Source organism: Patagioenas fasciata, chromosome 8, assembly GCF_037038585.1.
Source record: "Patagioenas fasciata isolate bPatFas1 chromosome 8, bPatFas1.hap1, whole genome shotgun sequence".
Lineage (NCBI taxonomy): Eukaryota > Metazoa > Chordata > Aves > Columbiformes > Columbidae > Patagioenas > Patagioenas fasciata.
In genome coordinates, this window is record NC_092527.1 from 29,608,847 (window position 1) to 29,630,968 (window position 22,122).

Here is a 22,122-nt window from a genome sequence, read left to right on the forward strand (position 1 = left end):
CATCAAGTATGATACAATAAGGGCAATACCCAAAAAACCACACTCCTGGTATGAACAACCAGAATAAAATATGACTATTAGAGTGGCATCTTCAGAGCTATTTTTTCATAAAGTTTTTAAAAGTTTCATGCCTACAAGAACACTTTTATTTTTAAGGTAAATTATTTTTCTCAGACTGGTAACTTTTCCCCTTATTTTATGCTGCTTCAACATTTACAATTCAAGTACATCAGATCAGGCCTAGTTCATGAGAACCAGAAAGTTAAATCAATTGTTCTAGGTATCTCCACTGATATTTAAGTAAGCATGAAGTAAAGAAGCAGTGAAAAAAGTTTTTAAAATTTCACACTTCAGAAAACTACTAGCAGCATTTAGAAAATCCCAACAAGTGACTTTGAGCCCAACTGGGCTTTCAACACTGATATCAAAAGCCAGCCCCCATTATGGTCACCTGTAAATGTGGCCCAGCTGCCCAGCTCCTCTAGCCTTCCTGACTGGCCCATAAAATCACTGGGACCAGCTTTAAGGTTAAAAAAAAAAAAATCATTTTAAATTCAGTGGTCTTTTTTATTGTTTTTGTTTCTAAGTCACTTTAATGCTTTCAAGGGTTTTCTTCTTCAGATGCTAGAGTAACAAGAAAAAGAGACTAAAAGACAAATAAAAACAAAGAGAAAGAAAAAGAAAGGGAAAGAAAATAATATTGACAATGAATGCCTTGTCTTTTATATCTTTTTCATAAAACTGGCAGTCCTTTAGCAACATCCAACAGTCAGAGCATACTTGGACCTCACTGAAACAATTCACATCCTAGAACTGATGGCTGTGACCAGCACACATATTCTACATCTGAGCAATTATTAAAATACTAAAAATAAAATATAAACCAACAAGGGGAAATAACTTCAGTCCTATTCTATCATGTTAAGTCTGCACTTATCTTTAAAGTAAAATCACATCTGTTAACACTAAGATCACAAAAAATACCAAAAATAGAAATCTGACAACACTGCCTCTGGAATGAGGTTGTTTCAGATTCTTACAATACTGGATGATCAAAATAACTCCCATGAAACTGGTACACCAAAGCCATTAATAGCACAGATTTATACTACAGTCTTGGCATCAGGTTCTCTCATTCTCTCCCATTCCCTCCCTCTCTCTCAATCCCTCCTTCTCTCTCTTTTTAAAAGAGGGTAGTAGTTTCAAAACTACTTCATGTATCTCCAATGTTGTGCTTTCCATGAAAATCTGAAGGGCTGGCAACTTTTCTGCTCAATATGTTTTGAATAACACATTCCTAGATTCTAAAAAGGAGTACTTAAACTGTATCACAGACTAATTTTGGACTACCAGATCCCAGCTCCTAGTGGGAAACCCTCCTTTATACGAGTACACTCTCATCTTCCATAAGGAAATTCTTTCTGAAAGTAAAGATTTCTTATATGAGGGTAAACATGATGAAGACTTGAATGTTTGAGTTCTTAAGGACAAGTACTGCTTCCTTTGGACCTTGTACAAGACTTAGCAGACTGTCAGCACCTAGCGATAACAAAAGCTGAGGAAATATTTAGAAATAAATAAATAAATAGGTCTTATTCTGGTTTCATTTCCATGAGTCTAAATCAGGAGTAACACAACTACAGTCACAGGTAAAGTTATGACACAAAGGTAAACCTGTCAATGACCTCAACAAGATTTTTTTGCCAGGGAATGGTATAAAACCCCTCTCTTTTTACATGCTATATATAGTTACATTCATTAGACATCTCCATATCTGACAATCCAGCTGACACAGACAAACTCAAATAATGCCACCACTTAAGACATGTGCCCAAACATATTCACTGGAAAGCTTCAGAAATGCATCACAGCATCTATTACTTAGCCTTAGACATTGCAACTTGCACAAACCTGGCCTATCATATAATGCTAAGGCGTTTTTCCCTAATTATACTCCATTTGGAGAATCAAAAGATACCTAAAACTTCCAAAACACTTTCTCAGAAATAACACTGTATATGAATCACAAATGCAACATGGCATTTAAGCATGAGGTTGGGAAATTTGACTCTTTTTCTGTTTCTGTATCAGACATACATCTCCTCAACTCCTGCTGAATATACTCTGATCATCATACCACATGACTTCTCAAACTAAACAAGTTAAACTTTGAAGATATACCTCCCACAAACAGAATTCTGACAATTACTAGATGCTGTTGTTTTTAACTCCGTAACAATCCAGACATCTGATAATGATACAGACTGCATTCATCTTCTGTGCTCTACACCTGGAACCTTGGGAGCTGTGGACTAAATTCTTGGCTCAACCAAACCAATGTGATCTTGTGAAAACAATCTAGTGTCTGTACTTTGATTCCCAAACTATAAAATGAGAGTGATACCATGTATTTTATTTCATATTCTATCTTGTTTACATAGACCGCAACTGTTTTACAGCAAAGATGGTTTTAGGTACACCTACCACAGAAAATGAAGCTGAGATCTTGACCAGTGCTTCTACATGCTCCTGTGGCACACACAATTAACCATACTAGAAACAATTCTCAAACGCTTAATTTCTGATCTAATTTTATTTCCTCCCTATTATATTTGTGCATTCCAGTGTCTAATGCTCTGCCAGTTTGAACTGCAATAATTACTATAACATCTCTGCCACTGAGTATTTCTTGACCTGAAAGCCTGTATCCCAAAATCTAACTTTGATTAATCTTTCAACTGCATTAAGAAATTCTGCCCTCACCCACTCTAGTACATGTATCTCAGCTCTACTGATAGTAAATTCCTCCAGGCCAATACTGTGCTACGTTCTAAGTTCTCTTCTACTAACACTTCTGCAAGGAAGGTGTGAACAACCTTTCTGTTTAACCAACAAGCAAAAAACAAGACGTGCATTTTATGCTTAGTTTATGTCCCTCTGTTTTGGGGTTAAATGGGGTTAAATGAACAACTTACCGGTGATAGGCTTCCCTGCGGTACTTTTTCAGAGCATGCCCATCCATGTTTGCGGGGAGATCTGCTGCATTCTGGAGTCGGTCGCTCCATGAGGTTGTCATCTTCAAATGCTTATTTTTTTCTGAAAGAGGCAGAAGAGAAAAGCGTATTTAAGTTCCCAGCTTTTTTCTACCAGAAAGTTGTCTGTTTCCTGGTATGAAGAAATGCAATGTCACACAGGAAGTCTTGCAAAGTAGCCGTGGAATGATCTGAGTTTGCAGGTCAAGAAAGATGCTTTCCTCTGAGATGTTTAATGAGATAGGGTGTTAGAATAGTAGAGCTAGGAAGGCTTTGCTACATAGCATGTAGTGCTTTTCCACTGCAAAGCCATCCCTATTCATTGCGGTGAAATGCATTTAGAAACAGAGACTTGTTTTCACTGCTGAAAAGGAGTATTTTTTGACACTAGAGTTACTAGTATGCATTAGCTATAGCTGATGGAAAACCTACCCTTTACACATGAAATAATTTCAGCAGGGCAAACCCTACAAACCCCAGCAGGACTAATCTTGCTACTTTTACCACAAGGTAAAAATAAAGAGCCTTGTCTCAGGTCATTTGATCTCTAAGTACAGACAAAGCTTCAAACTGATGCTAAATTAGCAGAAAAAATTGGAAGGTAAGTAGAAAGACGATCTTTTGCCCTCTGCAGTTCAGCCACATTCAGATAGAGCACAAACACACTGCAAATCTGTAACACTAGCAAGGCACATATTCACCAGCAGATCTTCACAAACACCTGCACCCCTTCACAAGTACTGGTTGTCAAAACCAAACCACTGGACAGTCCTTCTCATCGAGAAGGCCTTGCAGTGAGGAAACAGGGGTCCCTTTCCCAACTGTGTAATCAGCACACTGGGGCAATCCTGCTCGTCCCTTCCTCTGGCCAGATGTGTGTCCTGCTGTGTCCCTGGCACCAGGTGGGATGATGAAGGAGACCCATGGTGAGTCAGTTCAGTTCATCAGTCCAAGTCCTCATCCATCAACACTAACCAAACAAAAGCAAACAAAAACTGGGTAGTCCACCACTAGTCAGCAGGCTGAACCCAGCTCAACCTGCCACAACGCTATCTTTAGTGTCGGTGTAGAGAATGGGGTGGGAGACGCATCCCACAGTTATACCAAGTTAGGTACAACGTGAAGCCACATTCTTGTGTAACCCACACAACTGCTGGACCGCAGGACTCAGCTTGTTTGCCCTTCCTTAAAGGAAACAAAACCACAAGCTACAAGGGTAATGATAGAGAAACCATTTCTAGATGCTTTTAAAATATGACTGCACTCATTTTACAGATTGGAAACTAGATTATTTCCCCAAAGTAGAAAGTAGAGAGTGTGTCCAAACCAGAGTGTTGGAAGTCATGGCACTTTTGGTGGTCAGAAACATGCTTATTCTCCTAGAGGAAATCTGCGTAATTTTTTAGTTTTAAATTCGATTAAAGAGCAACAGTTACAATTGTAACAGCATTTGTTAGTCTATTTACTTTCTATCTGCTGGTCATAAAAATCAAACAGAGGGCAAACAGCTTGTCTGTAAAAAATACGTTCCTCCCTCCCTCAGCATTCTCTGTGTGCCTCCCAGTTACTATAACTAAGGTTTACAAACGTATCTTCTGCCACATCCTAAAGGTCACCAAATTTAGGCCCTGGTAGGCTGCCCAAGGGACTGCATGCCAGAGCCGAGAGCTCTCCCACCCAAATTCCCTGCAACACACCCAGGAGAGGAGGTCACCGCAGCGAGAGGGCAATGGGCCATCCCAGCCAGCCGCAACTTCCACAGCCGGGCATGCAGGGAGAAGCAGCTTCTAAAATAGCCCAGGCCCCAGCCACCAAGGGCTTACAAGTAATTTCCAGCTATTTAAACCGCGCACAAAGGCAGATGGAAGGCTGCACAGGGCACAGAACTAAACAGCCCGCAAGCATCAACCTATTCCACTTCAAAGGCAGGACACTGCCTGCAGCAATGCCTCTTAGGGCAGCAACGGCAGCCGCAGCCCGTGCGCGAGAAGTGCCCATGCAAGAGTGACAGACTCCAGGTCAGCAGCCGAGATGTGCAGCACTGTGAGAGAGCCGGTACAACCCCAAGACTGCAAAATATAGAAAGGGCTTGTGTCCCCAGAAGGTGGAAAAGCATCTGCTCCACAGATATTTCAAGATGGTGCAGATCACCACCATCTTGGTCTTACCCAGAGCTATTTTAAAGCTACTAGCCTAGAGCTACAGGTGAAGATCCAGAAGATATAAACATTTATGGCCTCTAAAAGGCATGTTAAATAGGTCTGAAAAACTGTTGCATGGCTGCTCTTGTGACTCGTAGGCAGCTCTGTGTCTAGGTCTTCCAGCTGAAACAAGTCCAAATGCAAGCTTCCAGCCACTGAGAAGGGCTACACTGTTCTGCTCACCCAGCCAGACATAGCAAGATTCAAAGATTTACACCCGCAGCCAGAACCAGAGACTTTCCGTTCTGCCAGCCCCTTCTTCCCACTTCATCTGCTTCCCATCACCATCACACCACATCAGAGATGCTGATGCAGGTACTAGGGTAGGACTGTTCCCAATGGCCATCCAAGCCAGACATCTAATAGTTCACCAATAGCATCCTACAAAATACCCTAAAATCCAGATGGCAGAAGAATTGTAGCAGGCTACCTTTAACAACAACCTTTCTAAAATTAGTAGTTTGAGCTATGTGATGAAATCCTCCTCTACAGCAGGAGAAACCAGACAGCATCATTTTGTGTGTGCTGGGATTCAAAAAGCTGAGACCTGAGGCAACCACAAAAATCTGAGTTTCCATAATTAAACAAGAAAGGCCTGAATTATTTTAACAATTCAGCAGTGTTTTGCTGTAGCTGTGCCGAACAGAGTTCATAGGCAGGATGAGGTTTGTAGACAGAGGCAATAGCTTTTATTAGACCAACTGGTATGGCTGGAAAAAATAGACAAGCTCTTGGGCACACAAGTTGTCTAGGTTTCAAACTCTGCCCGTTGCTCTAATAAAAGATATTAGCTCTACCTTCAGGCTTTACCCTGATTTATTTATTAAAATCTTTCTTTTAATGTCCAGAGAGCATAAAATAAAAAAATGTTATGCTGAAGTTTTGTATTACATGAACTCAAAGGCACTCTTACAGCTTAGCAGGCTCCACTGGCACTGTGACAACAGCTCACTGCTTTGAAATGAAACACTAAAAACTGACAAAAGATATTGTGATGATGTTCCCTACCCAAAAATCTTACTCACACGAAAAGTCTCATGAACTTTAATGAAATTGTTCTGATGCTTCTAAGGTGTAAAAATCAGCCTACCTGCATGGGTAAGAGACACGGGACCTGATCCCTGAATACAAATTCCCTTTTCCAAATAGAGAGAGAAACATAAGAAGGGCTGATTCTCTCCATACACTTGTAAGCCACTGGAATAAACATCTAAGAGGGCAGGCAGCCAGCCAGGCAAGATTCTCAGCTCTGAAATACGATGCATCTTTCTTTAGTTACAAATCTATTTTTGAAATCAATAATCTGTAAATAGCTTCACATAAAAATAGAAATCTTTACATAGATAAAGCATGTCAGAACACCTCCCCATAATTTACTGCAAACATGCTCCTCACCAGCGCAGTCTTAATTAAGCATCTGATAGCACTTATGATACAGGGTTTATTTTGAAAAAGTATTCAAAATCTCAGCTTCAAAGATGTGATACAGAGCTACTATCCAGGACATATACTTGGGTCCAGTTGTCAGATTTTGGCTGATTTCAAGTATTATCCATAGTGTATTTTTTTCATCCATATAAAATAACACGTCCAAAAGCATCCCCTTCAAGTTTTACTATTATTTTTCTTATCTATTTCAGCCAACAGTTAGAAATGTCTACATCTGATAATACTCGATGTGTTCAGCTTAGATGGACTGCTTGTATTTTTTTTTCTGAGTTTAACACTTTGACGATCCAATGCCAAATCAGAGGCACACACAGTACAACATAGAGATGAACAAAATAGCAGTGCCAATTCCACTTTTTCCTGGATATTCTCTTATACAGCAGAAAACAAAAGCATCACTAACCAATCCCAAGGTTGTAGCGTACTCACACTGATTTGCTATGCACTACATCCGCCTCTTCTCACATGTTCTGCTTCAAGAATCATTAATACCTTGTCAGTACAACCCACACATGTACATGCACAGAGGAACGCGAACAGAGAGAAAAATCATCACACCTAACGTTAGCTACTTAAAAGCTTTGCATCTAGTCGGGGGCTGTGGGTGTACAGACAAATTTCGTGGTACCCTTGCCAAGCCCAGAGCAGTTCCTGGCTCCCCACATCAATGCTGCTCCACCGCAAGGGACTTTGCGGGGTCTCAGCATGAGAGCAATGAACCATGCTAAGTCCTGAGAAAGGGAAAAAGCAAAGGGAAGAGGATCGAGCTTGGCTTGTTCAAGACTCATATCAAATTCCTGGTCCAGGTCATGGCCCAGCCTCACAAACAGAGCAGGGGGGGGGAAAAGCAGTTTTTGCTGCAGCTGAGAGGACTGACCATGTGAGGGTGGTTAAGAAAAGCGAGTGACTCACTTCCCAGGAGCGTCCCTCTCCCTCCACCGAGGGCAGAAGCAGACTGCACCTAGTTCAGGCTAGACACTTGGGACAGCTGGCATCAGAGGAGGTGAAACCCACTCCGGCTAGCATCAAATCCTCTGATCCTCTGAAGCATTTGACATCCTGGGATGGATTGCAGAAAGTGGCCAGGACTGTGTCATCCCCCTCAATAGCATCTTCTACTGCCACTGTGCGATCAGGGGCCAGGTAGGCCTTTGGCCTCACCCAGCACCGCAGCTCTCACGCCTGTGATGCCAAAGCACTTTACAAACTCTTGTTCACGTAAGACGTTTAGGGGCAGTAAAATGTGCTGTCCCTGTTTTGTCAGCTAAGGATTGCAAGGCACAGAGAAGGTAATAACACAGAGCAAGCGGGAATTAAATGCAGAAGGCCCAATACCTCAGTCCCTGTGCTAAGAAACAGCCTGAGGTCCTACTAGTCAGGATGAATCAGAGAGATATGCTGCATCTTCCTTGCGCACTACACTTGAACATGAATTCTAATTTCAACACTTAGCATCGACTGGCAGACACTGAGAGGTAGCTAAAAAGTATATAAAATATAATGTAATGCTTAACACTGCCAGCTTCATAAATACAAGCATGCCTTGATATATGTGCCTTGTTTGAAACTGCATGGTAGGAATAATGCTTACACTGATATACCCTTAGCAAGCTCTAAACTCTACATATTTCTAAACATTCCTGAATTCTGTGCCTTGCAGAGGCCAAACCCTGCATTCACCTCTGGCTCTCCCATGTTGCACCCACATTTTGCAGCCTACTTGTTTGTCCTGCAACCACTTCAGTCTCCTCTTCAACACAGCCATTTCAGTCTCCTCTCCCACTAAGTAGTGTCCAAGAGGGAAGAGCCCTCAAAATACTCCACAAACCCAAACTCTGTGTGTGTCACAAACTCACCAAAGGGATGTAGCAGACAAGAGATGGAGATGAGACATCTCAGGGCTGCTGGAAGGTAAGGTGACATAGAATTTCTAGAACTAAAAATGCCAACTAGTGAGAAAAAAAGCCTGGTGAGTGGTATTTCCGAAACACAGGATAACTATTCATGTGAGGTAAACACCAAAATCTCTGCTCATGCTCTGCTTGGGAAGAACAATGCAAAGAAAATGGGTGGAGGACTCCCCAGTCCACATTCTAATGTTCTTGATAACCCAGAACTACAAGTCCTAGATGTACAGAAGTCACTATGATCACAGAATCCAGAAGGACCATCAAAACACACTGGAAAACAGGACCAGCTGCTCCTTGAGCTCCTACCAGTGCAATGTGAAAAAAAAAAGTCGTGCAATAAACCAACTTGCAAAATTTGGTGGAACTCTCACTTTTGCAGAGCTAAGGACAATATAAAGGAGATTTTCAAAGCAAGGTAGGAACAAGTGAAACCCTAGCAAGGGAGCAGAGGCATTGCCGAACAGAGATGATGAACAATGCAGAAGGGGTAGAATTCTTAAAGAATTAGTTCTAGTTTGCATTGGGGGAAAAAAAAAAAAGGATGATAGTGTGTTAATCCCTGGATGATAATGAAGTACATCCCGTGCAATTTGCTACCCATCAGAATGTTACAGAATACACATCAGAGATGAACATGTTTAACCAGACAGTCTGACAAAGTCTTCCCAGGAATCCTAAAATATTTAGCTGCATACATTTTAGGCAACATCAGCTTTAACTGATGCAAACCTAGGAAACATACTGAAAACGACAACATTGGATTTAATTAATGAAGAATCAGAAGACAAAAATATAAAGTCTTGGTCAAGGTATCAGTTACACTAGGTATCTAGATCATGTCTACAAATTCTTGAAGACTAAGCAGTACCTGTACTCATGCATGACAAAAGCCCCTAAGGAGCTGGCGTCTGACTCGCCCCAAGCTGCAGGGATTGCATGGATGCCGAACAACACCTCGATCTTATTCTGAATTGCAGCCTTACACGCAGGTTCTGTTACTTTGCAAAGTTCCTTCCCTCTCCCCCACAATCACGGGATGACAGTTCAAACCACTCTGTTTTACTGCCAACACTTCTGCTTAATAGCCAACAGCAAATTGTTTCCAAAAGGTGTTTTCAATTAGTGACGCTTTTGGAAAATTAGTATGTCCATGACTTGAAATCTCTGGCGACACTGGAAAGCCCACAAATATAAGCAGTGAAGCTTGTAAATGATCTGAACCAGAAAACTGACTTTTTTTGTTTTCTCCCTGTGCCTAAAGTTAAGTTCTTCACTTCAAGAACTTCCACTTCTGGGTGGCCACCTCTCTGACAGCGTGCCTTCTGGTTCATGACAGCAGGAAGGACAAAGTATGTTCTTCCTATTAGAATACTAAATTACTTCCTAGATACAATTCAAAGCATGCTCTCAGCTCATGATAATTAATAGCTGAGGTTGGTTTTAAGCAGGATAATTCTATAAGCCCAGTACAGCATATTAAAGAGGTAGAGATCTGCTGTTAAGAACCTGTTAGGGTCAACCACAGACACACACACTGAGCTCACAGCAGCCCCCACTTGGCAGTATACAAAGACCCACTGGATTATTATACATTAGACTGATAAGACTCTCCTTGCTCCATAGATTGTACAAACCCTCCCACATCCAAGTTTGCCACCTCCATGCTGGCTTTGAGTCCTCCCCTAGAACAGGGGTAGCTCTTTCTTTTGGGCATCACCACAGTGCTGACATCAAGAAAGCAGCTTCTTTTTCCAGGAGCATGCTTTTAGTGGAATTGGTAAAGGGTTTCCAGTCATACATTTATTTAGCTATGGTCTGACTGATAGATGGGTTATTTCTAGATGGGTGCAGTACAAGAAGGCAGAATGCTACTCATGCAGCTTATTACAGGATTAGATTTAATTTCAGGCTGAATTTTACCTCTGTCATAAAGCCAGATGCTAAAGTAATGGCCAGATAACAGATATGTGGTAAAATATATTTAACAAAACCCTGCTTTGTTTGTTTGTGTGTTAATCACAGTATTTCTGCTGATAACCACATCCCCAGAGTGGCTGCATAGTGCCTAGAGCTTCAGTAATAATCCAGGACCCAAATGCAGATAAATTGGGAGTTCCTTTTGGTTACCATCCATTTTTATCCAAGGACTTCTAGTCATTCAGGAACTCCAAGAAGCACCAGTTATTGAAAATATTTTAAGCATTATTTAATTATAATCAATTTTATGTATAGTTGAAAAGTAATTTGGAAAACTACAAAATCCACAGTGCAACTCTGTGAGGAGCAAACCTCAAATGTGACCCTCTCTGAGTGCCATGGGAGCATCCATTCTTCTCATTTCTCTGTAATTGAGTTTACTACCTTGAAATGGGAACCACAAATTCTTCAATGAGCCAATTAGCATATTTTCTAGTTTCCATATAGCTTGCGCTTCTCAATCTCTCCTGCTGAATTACCATTTTAGTTAAGTCATTTCCAAAATGCTGCTGCTTATACAGTTTGTTAGAAGTAATGTTAGTTCTCCATTTCTCTTAAGTCTAGTGTGCCTTGTATTGTCCCATCAGTAGAAACAGAGAAGGCAGATCATACTTAAGGAATGTGAGACTTGATCCAGAAGAGCAAGAGCTATGCCACTGAGAAGAATCAGCAAACATGAGCTCTCGAAGAAAAGCTGCAACTGCAGGACAAATATGATCCTTGGATGTACAAGACTACCAAGCAGGACTCCAGGTGTGTATATGTCACTGTTACAAACAGGGCTGGAAAGCTGTTTTCAGCCAGCTGAATCAATTCAAGAAGGACACTGATTATATTGAAGAAGGAATAAAGTTATGACAGAGAATAATGCTGGAGCAGAAGATAGGCTAATTTACAGAGAGTGGTTCTGCAGGTGATTTGAAAATAGCCTAGAAGCATTTACACACCGGAAAGTGGTGAGACTGTGGAGGGTTCTTCAGCCTAGCAATGACAGAACAAGAGCCTACGACTGGAAATTAAATAAATCCACAAAAAAAATATTAACAGAGAGGACAGCTAATTATGAAAAAACAAATTTCTGAAGTAGTTTTTCCATCACCAGAGGGAAAATGAAGCGGGGTAGGGGGGGAGTGGGTGGGTAGGAGTGATTTTTAAATCAGCTTTTTTTCACAGAGTCAAGAATTAATGAAATAAAATCAAACAGTCTGAGCTACACAACTGGTCGGTCAAACACAGTATCATGCCTCAGGTGACTCTTCCTCACCTTATAAATTGATATATCAGTGAATAAGAGGCTAAGGCACAAGCAATATGGGAGAGAAACCTCCAGAGAGAGGTTTCACCTGGAAAGAAGGCAAATGTATAAAACTGTTCTGAGCGAACACCAGCATGAACTGTGCACCACAAGGACTCAGGGAAACTCGTTTCCTTGGGAAAAGGGCTCCAGCAGCCTGCAGCAACCTCTGCTTGGGGGTTCCCAAACTGCTGCCCAACTGAGCGCCTGCCAATCACAAGCACAGACCTGGCTAAGAAGATTGTTGTTCTCAATGCTTTTTGTTTCCAGCTGTTAAATTCCAATAAGAAACCCCTAAGAAAATGCAAATATTTTATTTACACTGTTTTTCCCGTAAGCAGCTGCTCTAGTTGCACAAGGTCCTGAAAGGCTTAAAACTACAGATGAATTTGATCCCTCTGCTCTGATCCAGTCCACCCAAAAGAAAATATTTAAGAGTTCCAATGTGTTTGATTTAGCTGAAAACTGGAAGGTAAGCTTTGATGCAAGTGCCCACCACAACAGGAATTCAATGTTTGACTGATATCTGCACATATTAGTATCTTTGCTAAAAGGATGAAGCATGACAGCATGCTAGCTGAGCTACAGGTGAATATAAACAACACAAAAGTAGAAACGCCAGCATGGAAGTGAACATACTGAGTTCTGCAAATCAGAAAGGAAAGTCAAGATTAACTTTTCTATTCCAACTCTGTTGTTTTATATCAGAACAACCTGAGGCACCTTTAGCAACAAATAAACTTGCCTGCATGAATAGACAAATATAACCTCTGGTACTCAGCAGTCAGAGCTTTGCTTCCCGCTTCTCAAAGGAGACTGCTGGTTTCTTCTGTCTCTTTCAGCTCGTCATCCCTAAGTAACACTCTTGGTGTTCAAACATGTGCAAGGACCTGTTACCAACTCAGAGTAGCTGAACATCTCTGTGTGACTTACAGTTCCCAAACAGAGAGAACAAGATGAGACATGCCATCCCCGGAGAGAGAACTGGAAAGCCATCCTTCACATACAGACTTCAAACCAAGGAACAACTGCCACTCTAACCTGCTATTAAGGATTATACAACAGCAGCTCTTTTGGCAGCAGATCACGGTGTTTCAAAACAATGACGCTTTTCATCAGATTCCACCGTGTTTCAGGAAGCAAATACAGACTTAGCGGGTCTTTCCAGAAGCACACTAGCAACCGACAAAGTATTTGAGATGCCCAACTCTGATCAGCAGCACAGTCATTCTGAAAGCATGCAACTGGGTCAGCTTGGATAACACTAACAGCCAAAAGTCCTCTTTATCTTCTTAACACTGAAGGTGAGAGAGGACATTTTTATTGGCTTTCCTGACTGACTATGCTTATTGGTAAAAAACTCTCTTGTCCCTGAAGATCGTGTCCATGCTTCATTAATATTTTATAGGAAAAGCAAAGATACTGAAGGCTTATTCTGGCGTTTTTCTAATCTTCGGAAGTAAAAGGAAAAATAACGATGATTTTTTAGAGACACTCGAACCCTTTTCCAAGCTGGATAGGCCCTCTCTTATGTGTTTATGGGCTACAAAAACAGATGTGACAGTAGAATCAGCATCTGAACCATCTCTGCAGGCTGGAAATATGAGCTCACATCTCCCCCAGCCTTGGCGGAAAGCGGTCTCTGCTCAGCCCAGGTGTGGACAGCCAGCTGGCGAGTCAGCGCAAGTCCCAGCACTCTGGACACAACACTTGCCAAGGGACGTGCTGCTGAGTAAAGAAGCCAGCATACTTGAACTGGGGAACACTGGCTCCTCCTTCATTAAAAAACTTACTGAAAATAAACACTGAGATCAACAGCTGAAGACGATCCGGTAATTAGGAGAGCTGCTCTGTCAAAACCAGTCAGAACTCTTTTTGTCTTGCTAAGAGTTTTCTTTTTCAGTGCTATTCTCTTCTCTTCCCACTTTCTTTAAGAAAAAGTTTATCAAATGCTCATATACTAACTCGGTCTCTCTTCCTTTTGAGATCTTACCCACCAACAACACGCAGATCATCAACAAAAAAACAAACATCTTTCCAAAAGAAGGATGAGCTGAGGACTGTGGAACTAAACCAGACCCAGGAGACAAAGCTTTAACACCCAGCAAGGCCACATACCTCATACACAAAACTTCACCCGTTTTCAACTTGCTGTTTGTCCACAAAACACAAACAAGACAATCTAATGATACTGCTTGGTTATAAAGGGCACTGTGATGATAAATACATAAATATTTTAGCAAAGAGGATCTTGATTCTCATTTACCCTAACATAGAGGGCTCCAGAGGCATACTAGTCTACTACAGATATAATGGGATTCCTACTTTTGCCCTTAATAATGTTGACCTGTCTCTCCTCAGAGACGCATTCCCTGAGGCTGATCTAGCCTTTCAAGTGAGAACAGCAAGAGTCTTCTGCATCTAGGCTCAGCTCATTGGAATCACTGTTGGGCTGGCTCTAACACCCTCCTGAAATGCTCACAAAGGCCAGAAGTACAACTCCTTCCTTCTCTATGTTCCTCCTAGTTCAGTAACCACAGGTACCCCTCAGGTGACCACACAGAAATCCTCTTTCTCCCCAAACCAGAGGCTGGAGCACACTCATCACAGAGACCAGAAAAGCACATACTCAAAACCTTTCCTGCACTCTGTTCTTAGCAAGCAGCCCCACATAGCAGCTCCTTGTCGATGAGAAGCAAGCTACATAGACCTACCAACTGAGCAATGATAAAGATGAAAAAAAACAGGGAACATGAAGTCTGTAGGTGTTTTGAAGTGCTCTTATGGTGTGAAATTCCCCTCTGCATACAGAGCACAATTCATTCCTTTTCTGACCTGTTTTTCAATCAGAGGCAAACATAGTAATTATAGTCTACCTGATTACAAATGACATTACAAGTCTGTCCTCAGGGCACAACAGTGTCCCCACCTAGGTGTTATCAGCCCCCAAATCTCATTTAATCTTGACAGATGTGTAGTACATAGGCACCACTGCAGGAAACTTTACAAGCAAATTAATTTTACAAATACTTTCTCTGCAGTATTTCCAAGCACTTCCAAAAGACTGGTAATTCACACAGCATTTCTTAGGCAACCTACATAACTTAATTAATCAGTAAAATAACTGAACATGTATGATAACTCTGAGCTTTTGTTAAGTCTCTGGCTTCTCTTTGATAACCCAACTGTCTCAGCTTTATCAAGTAATACCAAAGGCCTATATTATACTGTTTTCTAACTGTTATAACTTCTTCAGAAACTTTTTACTATCCCATCCAAGCAAAACACCAACCATCAAGTTCATTTGAGGAAAACAAAGTCATCTTTCCATGGTCTCTTCAGCTCACTGTTTTTAAATACATTAAATCAACCCTTCTGACATAGAAGACTGTTCCCTGGCAGAGCTGAGGAGGACACACATAGTGCTCTCTCTGTACTTGTCTCAGCATAGACGGTGCTCTGAGGGAACACGGCCGAGGTGACACACGTACTCCATCAGCTGTGACCTGGAAGAAAGCTGCCAGCCTGAAGGGTGAGAGAACATGAACAAACAACTAAGAAAGCATCATAAGCAGATCCCTGTTATCCCAAAACCAGAGCCGAGAGCTCCCGACACTGAACCCTCCCTCTGGCTGGGACTTTTCAGGGAACCTCAAGCATCTCGTCGGTGTAGACTTTAAGACTCATTCAACAGCGCGGTCTTGTGCTCCTGCTGTGGATGATGAAACAGCTTGAATCCCCTGGGTTCTGAGATGCCTTTAAAAATGTTTGTCCCAAGCAGAGTAGTACAACAGCCCTGGTTCACCAAGAAGGACTTCTTTTTCAGCATGTTACCTGACCTGCTGTAGCCCCTAAAAAAAAAGCTGACCATGTGCCCAGCCAGCACAAAGCCTCCTGTGCAGCCACAGAAATGCCTCCTTCTAATTGCTTTCAAAACAGCAACTGGAAAAAACCCCAGCCTGGCTCTGAGTGTCACAACACAGGAAGACAGCTCTCTACGTGTCCTAACCTTTCCAATATTCGTTTCTTGACCCCACCAGCATACATCGATTTATGAGGACTGAAAGTGCTTTTCATTACTGTCTTTGTTAATATCTACTCGCTAGATGTCTGTGGAAAAAAAAAAAAAAAACACCACCAAAAAGGAGTGGTGGATGAGTAAAACACTGTTAGTTTTTCATCATCTGTTCACTCCTGATTGCTCAAGTTTAGCAAGCAGAGTTTTTTGGCCTTGACTCATAAAACTGCCAGTGCAATACCGCTAGAGAAGTTACAGTACATGTAAAACAAGAGGTTAAGAACCTACCTAATCTATTATAATAAGAAAAAAAAAAAGTAGGAAAGGTTAGAAAACAAACGTTTTTAACAATCTCGTAGAAAGGCCACAGTGTTATTTCCCTGGATCAGAGGTGAAAAAGTCCCCAAATTATTGAAGGCTACAGATAGATACGTCATCTTAGATCACAGCAAGTACAGCTCTTTCCAGTTTGTATAAAATTTGCTCATAAAATACACATCTGCTATGATTGCAGCAATGACATCTTTTAACATACTCACTCTATAAAATCATCCCATTTCAACACCATTATGAGCAGGATACAAATAAATGCCAGAACATGTGTGAGACATGTTCTGCTCAGGATGTCTGCAGTCACCAAGAGGTTAATGGTACAGGCAAGCTAATGCCTTCTAGAAGCTAAATTCATATTATTAACTAAAAAGGACTTAGCAGGAGATTGTCTGGTATGGTAGTCACTGCTTAGCTTTCAGGTAAAGCAAGCATTTTGAAGAATAGAGGAGTTTTGTGTCTGCTTATTTGAACCACCCACAGCTTTAGGTAGCAAATGCTCATTTTTTTATAATTTTTCCCCAGCAGAGCTCTATCCAGTCCTGTCAGCTGCAGCCCTACTTTTGATTACAGGTGGAAAAGCCCTGCTGACCACTTCTCCCTTGAGAGAGACACTGTTCATGTGTTTGTACTTCCTTTTAGGCAATGATTTGTTTTCCTTTTTTTAACAAAGGAAAGCAATGTGGAAATGCAGCATCCCAAACCACAGAAAGACTCAAAACAGGCATTGCCTTGCTGACTTGCCCTTCATCACTGGTGCACCAACTGACTGATGCTTGCAACATGAAGCGGAAAATGAAATCTGATTCCTGCCTCAGTTTCCAGACAGCAGAACTAACAGATGATTTACCAGTCTGGCTTGCTTCTGTGTTAAATTCCTCTTTCCAGCTTCACTCAGCCACTTGTATTCAATGATGGGAAAGCTACAGGAACTGAACTGTAAGAGCAGCTTCCAGGGTCAGCCTCAAGCTAACTCAGGCTCACAGCACCTGCAATTTATGTTCAACTGATCAGTTTTTTTTCTTTAAGGAATTAACCCATCCTGACCTAAAAGCATACACAGAGAATAATATTACAAAAATGGAACTGAGCAAACAACAAAAAAGAAACAACTATGCAGCAACTACAGGGATCTGTTCTTAAAAGGTCTCAGTGAATACTGCATAGGGTGTCAGAAACAACACGACTTCACCAGGACATTCAGGACCAAATCTTGCAGCCCTTTCCTGTGACTTCAAAGGCCACATATGTCTTTGCATAGCCTTGAAATGGAATGCTTTGTAATATCGAAAAAGGTGACTTGAAAAGATCAGAAAGAAACATTTGAAATACTTTTGCCAACATGTTCAGCTCTTCCTTTGGGGGGGTAAAAAAAAAAATCCAACAGAAAAATGGTATCTCAGATGGAGACGGAGAAAACAAAGGAAATCAACATCTAAAAAGATTATTTATAATTGCAACTGGTTCTATTTATTGACTTCCAAAATTACCTAAGCAGCCTGAAGTTCACTAGCACTTACCCTTAGATGTTATTATTGGTAATTGCTGTGTTGTGATTACAAAGCCCTGGCATAAATCTCACTCAGCACTTCTTTGTGTTTCTGAGGGCAGAACATTCACATGCTCTTCTCTGACCCCATGTTCCTAATTATTTGCTGTGCGTGCCTATGTGCAACTCATCACCAAGTGGATCAACCCAAACACCAGCTGAATTCAGCTGGGCTAGAGATTTTTATATGCTTCATGCTAAACCATCAGTCTTCTCTCTTTTAAATTTACTTTCCTTCCTAGGTTACTTTAGAAGCTGATTAAAAGTTTCTCTTGTTATATGCCATGGACAGATGCACTGCATTTGATGCAAATGTCAAGAGAAGCAGGGTCCAAGTAGTAAAGTATGAGTTGATTCCCACCCACAGCTACCATTCTCCAAAGGAGATAAGGAATACTGATGTGAGCAGCAAACACTATCTGAACAGCTAAGCGCTCCCTCCTGAGCTCAGTGTACCCAGCTGGGATGCAGCTGTTGCTACCACAGCAGAGCAGGAGGCAGCAGCTCGCACAAGGAAGGGGCAACCCCCTCAGAGGGTCCCACAACCCAGATCTGGGCCACCATGACTGCCAAAGTTGGACCACTCTGGCTGGAAAGTATTTTGGGGAAGCGTACCTTCCTGGAGTGTTCAGCGAGAATTTGCTTCCTGAAAATCTAGCAAGAATGTATCTTAAGTGTTTTATGTATTATGCCAAGGTTAACAGGGAGAACTACGATACAAGGCCTGGGTCAAAGCCAGCTAATCCAAAGGCCTGTTCTTAAGTAAACAGTGGAAAACCACTCCACTTCAGAACCTCTCGCACAAACCCGTACAGGAAATCTCTCTCTGTTTTACCCTTTCCTCTGAACCAATTGTGCCAAACAAGGTTAAATTATTATCTTGTAGTAAGCATATATGCAAAATAGTCAGTCTTTGTCTGAAAATATCTGGAATGCAGCTGGGAGCTGTGAATACTCTATTACTAAATTAAGCTAAGTTTGGATCACATAATGACTTCAAGGAACCTTTGTTTTAAAATAATCACTTGTGGTGAAAAGAGCCAGGCTGGTAGCTTTGGAGACGAAAACTGTCTTCTTATTTACAGATACAACACCAGTGGTACTAGAGCACTTTGTTCCCACACATCTGTTTCTACTAAGTTCACTTTGGAGCCACCTTCAAATCTCAAAAGAATCACATCTCCCTGGACATTCCTTTCTTCTTCCATTCACCTACAGCAGCTGTGCCCACACATCCTTTAATTTCAAAAGAGAAACCAACAGGTTGCTCACATCCCAGCATCATTTCTATAGGTACCTCATTACTGTATCTCCTGTTCTTCACATTTAATGGGCTCATACCTTTGCAGTTTTAGCTGGTATGATGCACAGGCTAAGAACTCACTTGTTTTCTTGCTTACATGCTAAGAGAAGGTAGCATGTACATCACCACAATGGCGTTTCCAACCTCCTCAGTTTAGTCAGAACATTACCTCTAATGAAACGATCAAAAGAGGGCTAGCTGTGCTGGTAAATCCCACAGCAGGTATCCATACCCAGAAGATGACAGGCTCAGGTCAACAGCAAGCAACATGTTTGGCCTCTCCCATGCTGTACCAGAATGGACACAGTGACAGGACCATGAGGGGTGGCACACAGCTTTCACTGCTCCTACGCTGGGGGACCCAGCTGTCCTGGAAGAGCAAACCTGTTTTTGACCTTATAGTAAGGTGCAGACACTGCTACACATTCAGGTAGCAGTTAAGATTTTACACAGACTGCTGTGGTATTTTTAGGCTGAATTACTCAGGCTCCCTTCTAGTTCTCATGCTGTCATATAAAAAACTGTATTTCCCCTAATATGGCTTCATATCGGCAGGTCTCCCAAGCACCTTTTCAGCCCTGCAAACACATGCTTAATGACTATGCTTATGTAGGCGGGTTTAGATTATCAATTGCTTACAGTGGCTACCTTAAATACCTCCGCAATTTTTTCCAGATGTTGCTTAAGGTCAATTTACAGTACATTAAGTTCTATTTATCGTACATGCTGGATTCTCTGTGGTTGTGTTAAGAAAGCAGACTTTTGTTATACAGGCTCTCTATGTAGAGTACACAGTCCAAGGTTTTAGGAACCATTCCAGTTAAAGAGTCATAATGATTAAAAAGCAAAATACAGCTCATTGCTACAAACATCATTACCATGACACATAATAATGATTTCTTTAGTAGCAGAAAACAGATATTTTACAGTAGGAAATATTTATATGAATGTGCACTTTGAAGGTACTCAATAAGATAATGCTTCAGAACAGAGAGCCAACTTTTGAAGACACAGATTGTGGTCATTTCAAATATAATTTCAAATTACATTTGTGCTGCTGACACTGTAAATAAAATTTAAAAAGTAGATGCAGTACAGACAATAAGGGAAGAATTCCCATGCGTTGACTTGGTAACATATCCCATCCCAAACACATCCCAAAGAGTGAGACAAAGCTTCCACTCCCAGGCACATTCTGTTCAGTTTTCTGTCCTATTATTCTCACTGCTAAGAAGCCACAGCTGTTTTATATCAGTACCCCCAGCATTCGTGAGCCACCCAGAGGCAAGGACAGGGCATGGAGCAGGCACTGTGATCTCATCCCAAGGTACATCACTCAGGCTGTTCTCTGCTGACGTACAACGCTGTCCTCAGTTTCCCTTGGGGCAGAGCCGAAGTGCCTTGCTCTCTGCATGGGTTTATGCTGGCTGGCATATGAGTATTTCTTATCCTGAAGCGATTAGTTACAGAGGTGTTCTTTCAAAGGAGTGGAGACAAGGCACGGCCCTGCCAAACAGCAAGGCAGTTCCTATGACAACTTTCCACTGCAGCCTGGCTGGAGACCATTAATCCACCTTCTCCAGGCCAAGCAGCTTCTACGTGGTAATGTTATTTTGGGTCATCACAGACCACTGTAGGATTTTCATCAGTGGCTGAGCAACGGCCGGTTGCACGGTACTGAGCCACCCAGATCCCACAGCATTCCCTAATTTCTAATCTCTACAAAAGAACGGGTTCCCTGAGTGTCACTGCCTGACCTCATTTTTTGTCTCTTGGCCAGGATTTCCAGGGCAGAGGTGCAGTCAGCCCTTCTTCCTGTACATCCTTGTCTGTTGGCATCTACAGTTTCTGTAGGATTCAAAGGTTGCAGATCAGCTCAGTTTGTCCTAGAGTACCAAAAACTTACTCTGTGGCCAGCCCGGGGCGATCCCCAGATATCAGCTCACACTGCAAGCAACCACCCATCTATCAGTTTTTGACCGAAGCATTATTTTATTAAGCTGAACTGCAAATAACCGTTATGATGTGAGCAAATAAGCCTATCTGCTTTCTCAATAAGCATCAATTAAACACCATATTTTAATAGCTTGCTTCCCTTTTACTTTAGATGCAAAAATAATACACTTGTATATTTTTTAAGGAAATAAAGGAAATAAAGGAAATAAATGTTTCCCAAAGAGTACAATATCACAGTATTGTAACCAGTAAACACCACACTAAGGTTTCTGGGTTTTTTTCAAAAACAAAGATTGTCCTGGAAGCTAAAAAAAAAGTCTAGGATAAGTATTTCCAGTGATTTCAGGACAGGTCTCTTAATTTTCAATTCAAGCTATATTAGAATCAAATATTACAAAAATAACAATTCAAGGGGGGCTGTTGTTGTCACTGTTGTTGTTGTTAATAATAATAATAATAACAATAATAATAATAATTGCCTACAAACCAGAAATTTGCCTGGGCAAACTCCAGCTTGCATCTGATTTTTGCTAGCATATGTCCTAGAAACAGTGTATAACACTAACACTGCCAATGCAAAAAAACTAACAGGCTGTTAATTTCAAACCTCAGCTGAAAACATTTCTCCCATTCTTACAATTTTTCTCCCCGTTTATCTCTGCAATTGTACTTAATTCAATGGAGCATTTTAAATGTAATTCGGTGGTGCATTTTGCCATACAATTTGTTTGAATGACGCTATACAGAGTAAAGGTTGTATTGTACTATATAATGAAACTACGTGTATGCTTGAACAAACTCCAACTGCTGTTAATCAAACCAGCAAGTTCCTGAATGATCTTTTGAACTCCAGACTAACAGCAATAGATTATTTTAAAAAGCAGTTCTCCTCTAAAATGTTTAGGTTGACACGGGCTGACAAGGACTGACAGACTTCCAGAGCTAAGCTGATCAGTTCGCAAGTAAAACACCGTGGCTTTTCCTCACTGCTAGAACTACAAATTCAGCACATGAATCAAAGATCAAAATATAGTTTTGTTTGCCATTTTCAATCAAACCACATAGCATCTGAAAGGACCTGAAAATCTTCATCTTTTTGCATT

General features: G+C 41.3%; 1 protein-coding gene across 1 annotated transcript in view; it reads right to left on the reverse strand.

The window, feature by feature from the left end:
* The window catches only part of NT5C2 (5'-nucleotidase, cytosolic II), a 62,146-nt gene that overhangs the window by 38,482 nt on the left and 1,542 nt on the right, over window positions 1–22,122 (reverse strand). The window contains exon 2 of the mRNA XM_065843104.2: window positions 2,976–3,096. Within this exon, the coding sequence (XP_065699176.1) occupies window positions 2,976–3,076 (101 nt within the window). The 5' untranslated portion in view covers window positions 3,077–3,096. The remainder of the gene's footprint in view (window positions 1–2,975; window positions 3,097–22,122) is intronic.